Source organism: Echiichthys vipera (genome assembly GCF_963691815.1).
Source record: "Echiichthys vipera genome assembly, chromosome: 12".
In the NCBI taxonomy this organism is placed as follows: domain Eukaryota; kingdom Metazoa; phylum Chordata; class Actinopteri; order Perciformes; family Trachinidae; genus Echiichthys; species Echiichthys vipera.
Window position 1 is genome coordinate 16,654,388 of NC_139837.1, and position 15,219 is coordinate 16,669,606.

At 39.8% G+C, this 15,219-nt stretch overlaps 2 protein-coding genes across 3 annotated transcripts in view; both read left to right on the forward strand.

Moving 5' to 3' along the window:
• The window catches only part of LOC310954663 (latent-transforming growth factor beta-binding protein 2-like), an 83,422-nt gene extending 77,183 nt beyond the window's left edge, over positions 1-6,239 (forward strand). Inside the window, exons 34-40 of the mRNA XM_083924266.1 lie at positions 39-131; positions 479-607; positions 1,010-1,150; positions 1,486-1,659; positions 1,748-2,026; positions 2,147-2,296; positions 3,864-6,239. Of these exons, the coding sequence (XP_083780392.1) occupies positions 39-131; positions 479-607; positions 1,010-1,150; positions 1,486-1,659; positions 1,748-2,026; positions 2,147-2,296; positions 3,864-4,039 (1,142 nt within the window). The 3' untranslated portion in view covers positions 4,040-6,239. The remainder of the gene's footprint in view (positions 1-38; positions 132-478; positions 608-1,009; positions 1,151-1,485; positions 1,660-1,747; positions 2,027-2,146; positions 2,297-3,863) is intronic.
• A 1,020-nt stretch (positions 6,240-7,259) lies between these two features.
• Positions 7,260-14,722, forward strand: pomt2 (protein-O-mannosyltransferase 2). Of its 2 annotated transcripts, XM_083924850.1 has the most exons (21): positions 7,260-7,848; positions 7,926-8,010; positions 8,097-8,201; positions 8,322-8,430; positions 8,617-8,725; positions 9,278-9,437; positions 9,543-9,649; positions 9,750-9,832; positions 10,112-10,221; positions 10,312-10,378; positions 10,479-10,539; positions 10,661-10,739; positions 11,581-11,732; positions 11,822-11,913; positions 12,013-12,089; positions 12,183-12,254; positions 12,363-12,422; positions 12,507-12,612; positions 12,718-12,858; positions 13,581-13,692; positions 14,068-14,722. In XM_083924850.1, exons 1-21 carry the CDS (start codon positions 7,532-7,534, stop codon positions 14,171-14,173), a joined length of 2,310 nt encoding a protein of 769 aa, XP_083780976.1. In that variant the 5' UTR covers positions 7,260-7,531; the 3' UTR covers positions 14,174-14,722. The 2 variants fall into 2 exon arrangements, with proteins under 2 accessions (XP_083780976.1, XP_083780977.1); XM_083924851.1 differs by lacking the exons at positions 9,278-9,437; positions 9,543-9,649.
• The last annotated feature ends 497 nt before the right edge of the window (positions 14,723-15,219 follow it).

Here is a 15,219-nt window from a genome sequence, read left to right on the forward strand (position 1 = left end):
CTTCTCTTTCACTGATGAATCAAATTTGTCTTTTCCAGATGATTATAACCAGTTGTGCCCTCATGGAAGTGGATTATTACCCCTGCCTGTTTCCTCTACACAAATCCTGGGAGAACAGCACCCATATATAGGTACTCTCTGCATACATGCTTACTTATTTTATTGATATCCCCGAGCTTTTATAGCTTCACTTCACACAAAACTTTACATTGGCACAGAAAGGTGCAATGTCAGCACTTCTACCAAGCATTTAAAGCCAGATAGACAGACATTATCCTTCAACACATTTATGAGGCCGTCTCTACAGCTAGCCAAGACCTAATGGGATACCTGCTTTCATACCTGACTAATTACTGGAACCACACTGTGTCTTGACAGCCTCTAACAAGAGGAGCGAATGACGTTTTAAGCAGGGTGCCAACTTTCCATGTCACTTATGTAATACCAAGGTTTGAATCTCTCTTTCTCTCCTCCTCAGATGCAAATGAATGTGACATGTTTGGATCAGACATTTGCAAGAATGGACAGTGTTCGAATCTCTTTTCTACCTATACCTGCTACTGTCGCTCTGGCTTTTACTATGACAACATCCGGCTCGAGTGTGTGGGTAAGAAATTACATCTATTGTCAGTTTTCATCCTTTGAAAACATCCATATAACAGTAACAGATAAACTGGGATGTAATTGTATAAGCATTTCATCAAATGAAACCGTATGCAATATTGGTCACCTGATTTCAGCCTACATTCTGGCTTTGCACTCTATCCATCCAGCATCCTCCACCCGTATGCAACTCCAGCAGACCATACAGAAAATCTGATTTAGTGGCAGAATATCAGAAACATAAAAATATTCAGAAGCTGCAGATTTTTTTATTGTCTAGTTTGAATAATAATGCGTTAAAATGTAAATTTTATGACTAAAATGCTGTACCCTAATGATTTTAACCACTTTTTAATGATAATTTCTTCAAACGCTCATGTCTGTCTCTTTGCAAATTTGTTACTAGATTACGATGAGTGTGGATTTGGAAAAGCCTGTGAAGATGGAGAGTGTGTGAACACGGACGGATCTTTCAATTGTTTCTGCAGTCCTCCATTAGTCCTGGACAGCTCACGACGGCGCTGCATTGGCCTCAACACCACAGAAGGTGTGGCATAACATCTTAAATTGAAAGTTTCACAGTGGTAAAATGTTTACTTGCTTTTATTAATCAGGTAGGGCTTAACAAAGAGTAGGCCTAAAAAGAAAAAGCCCATATAGGGCTGGAGGGATGAATCAATTAGCTGTTCAAAGTAAAGCTGAGTTATTTGAATATATCAGCCTGTTCAGGTGGTTGCCTTTGATGGAGGTGGGTTTATGTCCAGTCCTTCGAGTTTCACATTTGAAAAAGACAATTTGGATACATACCTTTTTCTTTTCACTAGCAAAGAATGAGATATAAACAGCTGTATCTTTAGTATTACATTTTTTCTCCTCTTCCAGAAACTCTAGAGCCTGATCACGATGTACACATGGATATTTGCTGGCAGCGTCTGGAGGGGGACAACATTTGTTCAGAACCCCTCCAGGGACGCAGAACTACTTACACCGAATGCTGCTGCCTGTATGGCATCGCCTGGAGTGGACAGTGTGCCTTCTGTCCCAGGAGAGAATCGGGTGAGGAGCAGCCTGCAAATAAGACAGTGATTTCGCTGTTTTGTGCCTGCCTTAGTATTAACACATCTTTGTGTGCTGCTGTATTCAGATGACTATGCAGTGATGTGCAACCTGCCTCGGAGAGGGGGCACAGACAGTCTGAGGGAGAGGCCAGGATATGAATACGGTCTTGAGGGGCCAGAGGATCCTGTCGAGCCTTTTGTTCCTCCGTACTGGGACAATTATGGCAGCCCCGCAGGACCCTATGACATTCCTGAGGGAGTTCCTCTCTTCAATGACCATGACTACAGCATTCAACAGCCTCCTTCCCGTGTCCCCATTCCACGACCACGGGAGCAGCAGCCACGACTAGTGGATTCCTATGCTGGTGGGTATATGCATCCTGTGTTTTTCATCCCCCTTGTGTTCAAAGATTGGAGCAATAGTGTATGAAATGGAACAATAACAATATCACAAGATATTTTTTCTCTTCCGTATTTCTAATCAGAGCGCTACGATGGCTTTGAGGGTCTGCGGGCGGAGGAATGTGGAATCCTGAACGGATGTGAAAACGGCCGCTGTGTTCGCGTGCGAGAAGGTTACACCTGCGACTGCTTTGACGGATACGAACTTGACCTTAACAAGATGGCCTGTATAGGTGAGTTCTTTCCACAGCGTCTTTGATTCACAACAGACCACACACACGTAGACTTTGCCGTCCAGTGAAAATCAACAGGGAATCAATCACCTCATTTAACCTTGTTTCATCTCGAAATTAAACTGCAGTGAACTCTTCCTTCAGTTAAGCCTTTCGGAGCCACGTCTTGGATTCATTTCAGTGAGGTAACCCTTCATGCAGTATATCATTGAGCTCAAGGAGAAGCTTTGAATTTAACAACCTTGCTTTAAGTTATGTTTTATGGGAAACTAATGAAAGCAGTGTACTTCTCAAAGCCATCGTGTGTTACCCTTTGGTCTGAAATTCCCTCGTCACACTCTGCCAAGAGTAAGGAGGCCTTGAATCTTAGCCACTCAGTGTTTTACATGAGATACTATATCTTCTAAGTGTACTTTGTTTGTTTTGTAAGAAAGTGAGACTGTCTTCATGTAATGAAATGCTGTGATTACAATATTCTGTCTGTGTATGAGCTTATCAGCTCCAAGGCCAGACTTTTTCCCAAGTGATTAAATTCCAACCCTGTGGAAACATATGGGAGCTGTGCACCTCGTACCATTTACCTTTTTTATACATATCACTACATAGCATTTCCCCAGCAGAACATGACAGAAACAGAAGAAGGGGCATTGGACATGAACCTCTGTCAAATGACAATCAGACCTCCCATGCTGAAAAAAGGGAAAGAAAAATCACTTGAAGGCCAAAGGGAAACATAATCGGATGCATTGTTAATTTTACCATAATTCTGAACAGTTCAGTGCACAAAATGGAATTCAGATCCCATCCAGATGACATGCAACACGAGGACATGTTTGATTAGAGATATACAAGACGAGATATTACGCAACACTTCGTTGAAGTTGAGTAGTTTTTTGGAACTAATTAAGAACAAGATTTCATAACATTTTGAACAGTCCTCAAGTCACCTCCAGGTCCATTTAGTAGCTGTTATGGAGCTTTTCATCATATCACATGACCTTTCTCAGCATGTGGAGTTTTCCATTAATCATTTGGTCAAATCATCGTCTTCTTTTGTCCGACCAACAGTCCAAAACATCCAATTTACTATAATATAAGAAGCGGTTTGAGAAGCTGGAACCAGAAAATTTGAAATGTTGGGTTAATGAATTATCAAGATAGTAGCAGATTCATCAGATGAATCAACCAATCATTTCAACTCAAGATTACAGATGCCCAATTTTCCATCTTTTCTTCCATGCTAGTTTAACAGTTCAGTTTCAAAGTCATTTTCATTTACTTTCGACTCATCTGCTGATGAAGGTCATGGGATAAGACTGATAAAAGACAAAGAAGACAAAGACAAGACAAAAGGTGAAAGAAAGGAAACAAAGGAGGTCATTTGAAAGTACAAAAGAAAGAAAAAGAAAAAAGAAAGAACCGTTATGTTGAAGTTTAAAATATTACTTGTTTCCAGTCCACCCCTCATATACCCAGAAGGCCACTCATCAGCAGATGTGGCGCAGGCAGCTGTTTCAGCTGTGAATTCCCCCTTCTGACATACTTGTCATGTCTCCTCTTCCTACAGACATAAACGAGTGTGAGGACATCAGCGACAAGGTGCCCTTGTGTCAGAACGGGCAGTGCACCAACACTGAGGGGTCGTACAAGTGCACCTGTTTGACGGGCTTCGTGGCCTCTGCAGAGCCACACAAATGCATCCCTGAGATCCCAGAGTCTGGGCTTGCAGACACAGGAAACTGAGACAGACTGCTGGCCTCTCCTGCTCCCTCAAAGATCACCTTAAACCCCTCTGCCCTTTTCCCCAAGGGCCTCGCACTAAACCTCCAACAGTAACGCTGAGACGTCCAAACTCTTTTCCCTGCACATACATACATACATACATACATACAAAAGCACACACTTGCATTCAGTAAAGAACCCATCATATCCCCCTCATACACATTCAAGAGGACCAGGAATTGCGCAGTGAATGTATTACATGGGATTTAGTATTTACCAGATATCCATTTGCCTTAAAGGGATTTTGTGGAGTGATCTTTTTCATTCAGTAACCCCAGGCAATAAGATATGCAGATATATTTTCCACATTATTTTCTCTGTCACTTTTCTTTTTGTTGTGTTATTTATTTCTTTTACATGACGGGCCTCTGCAAACTAAGAAAGCGACCTTTTCCAGAGGGCACACTTGATTCCTCTTGTTTTATTTGTCTCACCAATTGACCTCAGAGCCAGCGTGGGGAGATATTAAATGTCTTTTGTAAAAGAAGGGGTGTCATAAGAAATCAGCTACTCATTTATCAGCTCACACCTCTCTCACACAAACCTCTCTCAACAGTTTTCTCACTCAGTCATTGTAATTAGCATTGGCCTTGGACTAAATGGATGCCAGGGTTGATAAACATCAGAAATTCAAAAGAAAGAACTTTTCCCACAACTGCCTTTCTATACTTCAAGATTAACCACAAACCGAAGTCGGAAGAATCTCTGGACCAAGAACCGAGAGGTCTACACAGCCAAACTTACACACGAAAAACGTCAGCCTTTACATGGACCTGGAAAGACTGTAGATGTATATGATGATCTCTGTTATGTTTTTTTAAAAGGTGCAATGGGTATAACTGCCCTCCTCTGTTTGGCACCATTTTGACGATCTAAATACCAGCAATACAGTAGGAAAACATGGATTCTCTTACTGATCCCGATTTCTTTCTTTTTAACAGTATTAACTTGTTTTATGCGTCTGTAAAAACAAAACAACCACGTACCACGATGACTTGAGTTTGATTCTGACACCACAGGAAGCTAATTCAGTTGAAATATCTCATTTTAAAATTAAAGATTAGTTCTACGTACCAGTGTCAGGCAGGAAAAAAAGATCCCAGATCTCACATCAGACCATTCCCATGTGTGCGTCTCTGAATGCACGTAAAGACACACGCTTCGTTGGAGAGGTTTGGTATATTTTGTACAGATCTAGTACTATGTATTATTTTTGTTACATATTCTCTTAATGCATTATAGCACAACCAATACTTTGTTTGACATTAAAACATAAAATGTAAGAAAATCTGGCATTATAGCTGTGTAGATTTATACATGTCTGTAAAAATGTTTTTTAAAAGCATATCTTTTTATGTATGAGGAGAGTGGCTGACACTGTACCAGAGGAACTGTGTGTATACCCTGCCCTGTGGAGCAGACAATGAAATATATTTTTTGGAAGTGGCAGCACTGTTCTAATCACAGACATTTTGTCTCTTCGAGTTCATTACAAAGACAATGCTTTGAAATGCAAGCACCAACTTCTGTGCGTCACAACTTAACGGCTAAATATTAGTAATTGTGAACATTACTTCTTTTAGTCTGATGAATCTTTATGTCATGAATGTATCATAGACAGTATCAGCCTACTCATTTGGTTTCTCAACTCCCACTTATACTTTTTTGTCTTTTATATTCAGGTTTAGGAAGTAATGGCATTATTTATCTTATGGACATGGAACTTCTCTCAGCAGCGTAGAAACATCAAAGTGTAATTCCACCTTTTGGAGGATGACTGAATTTGATGACTTATACCTTTAACATGCATTCATAACCTATAAACCTACAGTTGTGCAAATGTTTCCACTTGATGTCCACTGTACTTTATTGTGCTGTTCAAATCATCGGCTGAACCGGACCAGAAGTCTAAAATTTGGACAAAGTTGGAATATTTAAAGCCTTTTCGAAACCGCAAATAACTTGAGATAAATGTCTTGTTGTAAAGCCGTGGTCATTGGAAATATCATGCTCGTTCATTTTGTTTACCTCTTGACTGTAATCGTTACCAGTCGTCAAAATAAAAACATGAAACATATCAATCTCTTTGAAAATTTACTTTAAAAAGTGACGCCCAATAAAACCTTGCATTCACCGTGTGTATGGACATGTATTTATGAAATTGCTGCCATGGAAGTTTATTAGTAAGTTGGTTAGTTGTAGTATGCAGTATACTACGACTTGTAATGATAATAAAGGTACTAGACATTATTCTTACACCAGGCTGTGAAGTTCTTGAACAGTTTCGTATGGGTATGTACATGGATCACTGGCACAGCATTGTGGGTAAGTGGGTGTAAGTGGTCAGACACCGATGGTAGATTCATTTATATCCTAACTTAAGTAAAGAGTAGTAATACTACAATGTAAAAATACCCCATTACAAGTAAAAATGCAGAACCGACCAAGCTAAACCATCAGTATATTCTACTGTGATTGTATTATTGAAGTCTTATTTTTCACATAATTAACATGTAAGCAAGCAGGTAGAGCTTATTTTAACTCATTCATATACTGCTGGGTATTTTAATCCATCACATTGCAACAGTTTATGTAAACTATTTGTTTTGACTCTTAATCTGAAAAGTAAGTATAGCTGTTTCAAACAGTGCAGTCGAGAGTAGAAATGCAGTGAAAGCATTAAGTAGCACAAAATGGAAATACATAAAGGGTTCTTCAAATTGTACTAGGCCTGGACTTGCAAAGGCAATCTTTCCACTTATGTTGGGTATTTAACTACAGATATGAACCATAGACTTTACATCATACAGAGTTTACACAAATAAAATACAACTGTGGACCGGAAATGCCCGTTGTGTTAATAAAAAAAAATGTAAAAAAAATCTTAAAATGGTTTTACATCCATGGATTTATTGTACTATATCGCCCTCTAGTGGCCCACATTGTACTGCACGTCACTGCTTTCCCCCTTTTCCCATTGGTTGACCGGGGGACGAGGAGATTTCCCAGACGCATTCTGGGAAATTGTGTTTACCCTTCAACATCATCCCCTCACAGATGACACAGTGAAATACACCTCCCAGAAACCGCCTCGCTTCATACGTGTGTCGACAAGTGGTGCTGCAGCTTCTCGTGGTTCTTGCTGTGTTGCTAATGTGAATCTTTTGAAGAATAAATCGGTAATTTGCAGCGACAGAGGCCGTTAGGAAATTTATCATCTATTGTGCGGAATGCCGCTAACTCTGTTAGCAAGCTAGGATAAGTATGTTATCTTTGAACATGCCTTTATAGCTTGGCTACAATGTAACTAATGCGTGGTAAGTTGTTGACTAGGAAAGGTGAGACGTTCTCTGTCTATATCGCCTGTTTTGAGAACTGAGAATATTAAGAATATTAGACTTACCTGGTTTGGGAGGGGGTCTGGTTTAATTTATTACAGGTTTAATTTCCCTAATGGCAAAGGAAGAATACATTACACAATGGAACAAAACAGGGGACACTTCAACACTGAGAAACAGGAAAATCATTTCAACAACAACAGAAAAGACCCCCCAAACATCACCCACTCCCTTGGTAAAGGACAAAAACAGTCCAACTGCTGGAAACTTGTCAGAAGATGACACCCATTCTTCAAATGGGACATCTGCTCAGTTTTCGCCTAGAGAAAATCTCAGTAAGGATCCCCCAAGCAGAGTGCTGCTGCTGATGTTGGTGGTGGGGCTGTCTTTCTCCACACGCCTCTACAAGATAACAGAGCCGCCTCATGTGTGGTGAGTTAAGGTCATGCATGAATTTTGAGTTTGTGCAACTCAGTGTGTTCTGTACATGATGAATTGTGGTGTTTCAGCTGGGATGAGACGCACTTTGGAAAGATGGGAAGCTACTACATCAACAGGACTTTCTTCTTTGATGTCCATCCTCCTCTTGGAAAAGTGAGACCACAGATCATCCCGTTTGTGTTGTGTCTTCAGGGATTACCTCTCTAGTATGAGTAGTGATCTCCATTTATATGTTGCAGATGCTGATAGGTCTCGCCGGTTACATGACTGGTTATGATGGCACCTTTCCTTTCATTAAGCCAGGAGATAAATATGAACACCACAACTACTGGGGGATGAGAGGGGTATGCCGCTTTCCACACAAGAAAACCTGCCCCTTTCTGATTGATTAAAATGCAATTTGAATGTTTAACTTTAAAAAGGACATGACATCTGGTGTGCCTGTTCTGCCTCTTTCCCTACAGTTTTGTGCCGTGTTGGGCTCCTGCCTCCCTATCTTTGCCTACCTCATAATGCTGGAGTTGTCTCGGTCTCACACTGCTGCTCTCATCACTGCGACCCTGCTCATATTTGGTGAGTAATCATCTTTTTAAAAAACAGTTGCACATCTCAAACACACATTGACGTTGCAATACACTAATTACGCAACCTTCCAGTATCCTTGGTTTTCCTGAACCTTAAGAACATATATTTACATTTCAAATCCCCCTGTTGTTAATGAGGAGAATGAGTTTGTGCTCAATTTCCTCCTCCTGACAGACACTGGCTTTATTACCATTTCCCAGTACATCCTATTAGACCCAATACTCATGTTCTTCATCATGGCAGCAGTGCTGAGCATGGTCAAGTTCAACCAGCAGAGATACAGGTAGGATTTGGATTTTTATCTAGTTTTTTCTATCTTCTTCTGTGCAATGTGGTGGTGAAACGTGTAGTTGATAACCCAATGAGATGGCCAACAGTAAGTTATAACAGATATTGATAAAAATATGATAATTTCAATCAGTTAATCACCAAATATTCCACTATTTTCTTCAAGTAAAAATGCCGTATATGTGATGACTTGCTTTTTTTCTATTTCACATGATTTTATATTGAAAACTGCTGAGTTTTTTCTTTTCTTTTTTGGAAAAATACTTTAATTAATAATCTTATTTGGACTTGTGATGGACGTTTGGCTTTATTTAGGCAATTTTGTTAATTAAATGATTAAGTGATTGCTGGAAGAAAAATGATGGATTAATCAGTATGATCAAATAATTGTAGGCACAGTCCTATGCCAATCTTCCAGTAAGAACAGATTTTGCATTCTCATAATGTTCATTGTGTGGTATTTAGGCATACTATGCTATGTGGTCCTTTTTCTAACTCTTTAATTAGTAAATACACAATTGATTGCCCGTTTACTGTTTACTTTCAGGTCTTTTAGTGTCTCCTGGTGGCTGTGGCTTGTACTGACTGGTGTAAACCTTGCTGGGGCATTGGGGGTAAAGTTTGTGGGTCTGTTTGTCATCCTGCTGGTGGGTCTGAACACAGTCTGGGACCTCTGGAGACTTTTGGGAGACCTGAGCCTCTCACTGGTAACCAGCAGTATATTTAGAATTGGTACAGGTAACTAACTGTGTTGATGAGTAATGTTAGAGGTTTGACTGTTTGGCTCCTCCGACCTTCTTTTTTGGCTCCAGGTGGAAATTGCAAAGCACTTCCTGGCTCGGGTTGTTGGACTCATCCTGCTTCCACTCTTTCTCTATGTTACAATATTTGCAATCCACTTTGTTGTGTTGAACAAAAGGTGATTGTGACATTATGAATCCAGCATGATTACTGCTTGTCACAGAATACTACGTGATGACATCTGCACTTTGGTAATCATGATGGTTTTCTCTCACCAGTGGGCCGGGAGACGGTTTCTTCAGTTCAGCCTTTCAGTCCCGTCTAATTGGGAACAATCTTCACAACGCATCCATGCCTGAGTGTGAGTCTCAAACACGTGTGTGAATAACACCTCAAGACACGGCAGCTGTGTTTACTAAAGCAATCATTTATTATGTATATTATTTATTTGAAAAGGGAGACTGTAGGCACTCTCTTGGTATTGATGGCAGCCAGATGGGCTAAAATATTTGCTGTCTTCAAATAGTAACATATCATGGTTTTATTATAAAGGTTTATTGCTCTTCAAAAGTCATTTGTCTTAATTCATTTGTTTATTGTGTTTTGTAATGATGTGAGGCGATATCTTGTTCTTATGTAGATCTGGCATATGGCTCCACCATCACAATAAAAAACCTCCGTATTGCTGGAGGCTATTTGCACTCTCATTGGCACTTATACCCAGAGGAAGTGGGAGCAAGGCAGCAGCAGGTAAGGCTACAGGTTCAAACATAATTGATTATGCTATTATCTGTGATCATTTATGAGAAATAAACCGTCTTCTCTGCTATTTCCTTACAGGTGACAGCCTATCTCCATAAGGACTACAACAACTTCTGGCTGGTCCACAGACAGGGTGATAATGAATGTGAGCAGATGGGGTCGATTCACTCTTTAGAGATACCAATAGCATTCATTTAAGTCATAAGGAACTAATGTATGAGACTCTACTGTTTATCTCTATAAAGCTCGATCTGGGACGCCTGATCTGGTTCATCATGGAGACATCATTCGCCTGGAGCACAAAGAGTAAGTATCGTGAGTTCACAGAGCAGTGAAATTAAACACATATGTCCACTGATCTGAATGCAGTGATCATTGTGTGCATGTTTTTGCGATAATGTACCGTCATATTTCCTGGTCCTTTCAGAACAACCCGTAACCTTCACGCTCACCTCCATCAGGCCCCTCTGACCAAGAAACACTTCCAGGTTACAGGCTATGGCATTGTGAGTAGACCCATGACATAAAGCTGCACTAAAAGAAATTACTTTTTCCCACTTTACAGCCCTCTATTACTGTATTCTTCGGATTATAAGTCGCAGTTTTTTTCATAGTTTGGCCGGGGGTGCGACTTATACTCTGGAGCAACTTATGTGTGAAATTATTAACACATTACTGTAAAATATCAAATAATAGCCCGGGCTATTATTTATCTCAGTCACGTAAGAGACTAGGCGTATATCAGCAATCGTCACACACACACGTCAACCAGTCAAAATTCGGCGGGGGCGGGTCATGGCAGAAGTGCATTGTGGAAAAAAAGATGCTACCTGCTAATGCTTGAGCTAAGCGGCGCATTGTCTACCTTTGGAGTTGGCGGAGTTGTTCAGAAGTGACACAGAGGAAGAAGAGTTCATTGGATTTAGTGATTAGGAGTGACAGATTGTTTGGTATACGTATAGTATGTTCTATATGTTATAGTTATTTGAGTGACTCTTACCGTAATATGTTACGATAACATACCAGGCACGTTCTCAGCTCGTTGTTTATGCGTCATATAACGTACACTTATTCAGCCTGTTGTTCTCTATTCTATTAATATTTAAAATTGCCTTTCAAGATGAAATGTCTATTCTTGGTGTTGGATTTTATCAAATAAATTTCCCCAAAAGATGCGACTTATACTCTAGTGCGACTTATATATGTTTTTTTCCTTCTTTATTTTGCATTTTCGGCTGGTGAGACTTTACTCCGGAGCGACTTTTAATCCGAAGAATACGGCAGATATTATGAATATTTATATGTCCCCAAGCTTAAAACACATCTTCTACTTTGGCCTGTTCTTAGAATGGCACAGGTGACACCAATGACCTGTGGCAGGTGGAGGTGTGTGGAGGCCGGAAGGGCGACCCGGTGAAGGTGCTGCGTAGCAAAGTCCGCTTTCTGCACCGAGCTACTGGTTGTGTGCTTTACTCTTCTGGCAAGACTCTCCCTAAGTGGTAAAACAAGTCTTCTCTTCACCACCTTATTCTCTTTAAGATAGTTCATGTTTATTGACAGTCAAAGCACACGTTTTGTTTCTGTTTAGGGGCTGGGAACAGGTGGAGGTGACCTGTAGTCCCTACTTGAAGGAGAGTCCAAGCTCTCAGTGGAACATTGAAGATCATATCAATCCCAAATGTAAGATAAAACAGTCCTTGTGCTCCTAGCTTTTTGTCTGCACTTCATGGTGTCAAACACTAACCAACATGTTCCTCTTCCTCTTGTATGTGCTGACAGTGCCCAACATTAGTCTGTCCGTCCTGAAGCCCCATTTTCTGGAGATCTTACTGGAGTCCCACATTGTTATGATACGAGTAAGAATCAACAAGTTAAGATCGTTATCCATCTGTGCTTAAAGTATGTGTTTTATTAGAAACCATCTATTGACATAAAATATGTCTTCTTAGGGTAACAGTGGCTTGAAACCTAAAGACAATGAGATGAACTCAAAACCCTGGCATTGGCCCATCAACTATCAGGTGCATTGAATGATCTACTAAAATCTTTTTTTTAAATAACAAAATAAAGATCAAATTAAATACATAACCACTTTTAAGTACAAATGTTCTTGGTTTATTTCTGTGAAGGGATTGAGGTTTTCTGGAGTGAATGATACAGAGTATCGCGTTTACCTGCTTGGGAATCCTGTAAGTCTGTCTAAAGTTTGCTTCCTTTTCCTGTTCACTCTTGTCCGACCCACAAACATTAATGCTACATATACTGTCTGTCAGGTGGTCTGGTGGATGAACCTGGCCAGTTTGGGAATGTATCCTATCATGGTGGCCGTGGCATCTATAGCCCTCCAAAGAGGTTTCTTGTTGAGCCCAAAAAGAATAGGTATGATTATTGGCAGAGATACAGACTGATTGTGGTTGTTGCAGCAGCAGTAAAAAGACAATTTAAACCTCAAATGAATGTTCTGTACTCCACTCTGTCTTTCAGAGTATTCCCTTGTGCTCATGAGAGAAGGAGGACTGCTGCTCCTCGGTTGGCTGCTGCACTATGCACCTTTCTATACAATGGGACGTGTCCTCTACTACCATCACTACTTCCCTGCAATGCTCTTCAGCAGCATGCTAACAGGTACCACATCTCCCTGCATTTTGGCTACTTCCGCATAGACCGGAGGTTTTCAGGGAGGAAGGAGGAAGAGAAGAAACGATACTACATGAAGTAAAGCCAATTGAAGTACTGTACTTAGTCAGTTACCACAATTTGCATCAAAATGAATCCACCTTCTCTGAGTCTATGACTTTCACCTTCTGCATATATCATTGTCCATCATGTTTCAACATCCGCACTGTACATCTGCTTAGAAATCATGCAAACAGGACACAGATTGTGTCAATTTGGGTCACACGATGTCCCCTTTTCAGTGTTGGGCTTGTTAGTCTATTTTTTTTTTATTTATTACTCTTTTCAAATATTTTTACTTTATTTATTACACCCTGCCAACAGTAATTCGTTACACTACTCATTATATTACTTTTCCGTTACACCCTACAAAATTGGTAATAGCGTCCTTTCTCATCAAAATTCAGACTTTACACTGAATGTCAGGGTAATCGGTGGTAAGTGCAACTGAGGCTCCAAATTTTATTTTTCATTTTATTTCTGCAGCCCATGAATCCATACAAGCCCAAACTAAATGAATCCAGGGTATGAATGGATTTCATATCAGTAGGGAGATGCCAGTAAGAGTAGGGTTACTTCTTTTTTTTGGGGGGGGGGGTTAGTAATATTATTATGAAATGTTATTAGTAATGCATTACACTACTTTACAACAATCTCTTTGTTTTTCACAGGAATTACATTTGATGTTCTGTTGAAAAGCGCTGACCTCCTACTCCGCCCACCTTATTCTGATTGGCTGCAGAGACTTGGGCACATGGTATTGCTGTGTAGTGTTCTTTACAGGTGAGGTGACCAGCAACTACTGTGAAGGAAAACATTATTGTAGTTCATTCTTACACTGTTATAAACGGTTTATCATCAATTTGTGATGCATTTAATGAGGTTCCTTGGCATTATACATCCATTCTTTTAATAACCACTTTTCCTCGATACTCCCAAAATGCCTTTGAAACGCTCCAAAAAAAATCTGCACTGGCATGTAGATGAAGAGAGCTAGATGAGACAATCAATACTACTCTCATATTTGTTAAAGTTAAAGCTACAGCCAGCCGGCATTTAGCTCACTGTAGCTAAGCTTAGCACAAAGACTAGAAGCAGGACCTGACACATTTTCAAGTTTAAAGGTGATTATTATAAATCACTGTACTCCATTCTCAGTTTCTACCTGTTCCATCCACTCTCCTACGGGATGACGGGTCCTCTTGCACACGAGCCGGGCAGCGCCATGGCTGGTCTGAAGTGGATGGACTCCTGGGAGTTTTAGTCAACTTTGCATGAAGAAGACACAATATTGTGATGTATAACTGTTCTGAATACGAAGGACTTTAATCAATCATGTGTCGCACAGTGTTATTGTCCTAGAGTGTTTACGCAAAATGATCATTTCCATAAGGTACTGACTGAATTACACAACCATAGGATCTTTACCTGTCCACATATTTATTTGTCTCACATAACATTTCAAGACAGACCTGAGTCAGTGCAATATGAAAGCTTGAGGGTTGTGGAGTTTTTGAGAATAAAGATCTGGACACTAATCCTCACCAAACTGCCTTAACTTACAACACATCTTACATCCTAGACTTGTATATGAAAATGTGTATACTTTACGTAACAGTAATAAGCTAAAGTGCCTGAAAGCAGCTGCTGAAAGTAAAGTTCAAATGCTGTGTCTTCCTGTTCAAAGAAAACACCTATTGTTACATAGTTAGAGGCTAACAGAGACTGTATTTTAGTTTGTTATTGTCTTGATCTTAGTGCCCGGTATTTTTGTATTAGTGCTGTTCAGTACTGGCTTTTTTAATATTATAAGACTACTACTGACTCTCAGTGTCATATGCATATTTCAGTATGATAAATAAACTGTGATATTCTTGTAGTCTGTGCTTATATGTGCAAATCATCAATATTATCACCTTGGACCATAATATCTTTTCATTATGCATATTTTTTACTATTCTACTTAACCTGGGAGAGCCTCTTTGATATTAAACATTTTTCATGAGAAGATGGGCAGAAGTAAGGATTTACAGATACTAACATAAGATATGCCACAAAATCAGGGATAAATGATGATAAATTGACTTTTCTTTTAAGTTAATTAATTCAAAAGGTTTCAAAAAGGACCAATTCTGATGATTAACCATTTCTGATCCTTAATGTATTTGGGACTCTTGGGTCAGTTTGGATGGTGTAATGTAGAGGATGAGGACAACCACAGCTAGAAGAGGCAAAAAATGAACACACTTTTTTAGGTCACTTTGAATGAAACTTCTAAGAAGTGTAAATCTGATTATTTTTCAAACTCTA

Bases quoted from the DNA above. Each gene is read 5' to 3' on its own strand.
- pomt2 (XM_083924850.1), top strand. From the start codon at position 7,532: ATGGCAAAGGAAGAATACATTACACAATGGAACAAAACAGGGGACACT. The intron at 9,438-9,542 runs GTAACCAGCAGT...TTTTGGCTCCAG, and splicing joins GAGACCTGAGCCTCTCACTG to GTGGAAATTGCAAAGCACTT. The intron at 12,859-13,580 runs GTACCACATCTC...TGTTTTTCACAG, and splicing joins CTTCAGCAGCATGCTAACAG to GAATTACATTTGATGTTCTG.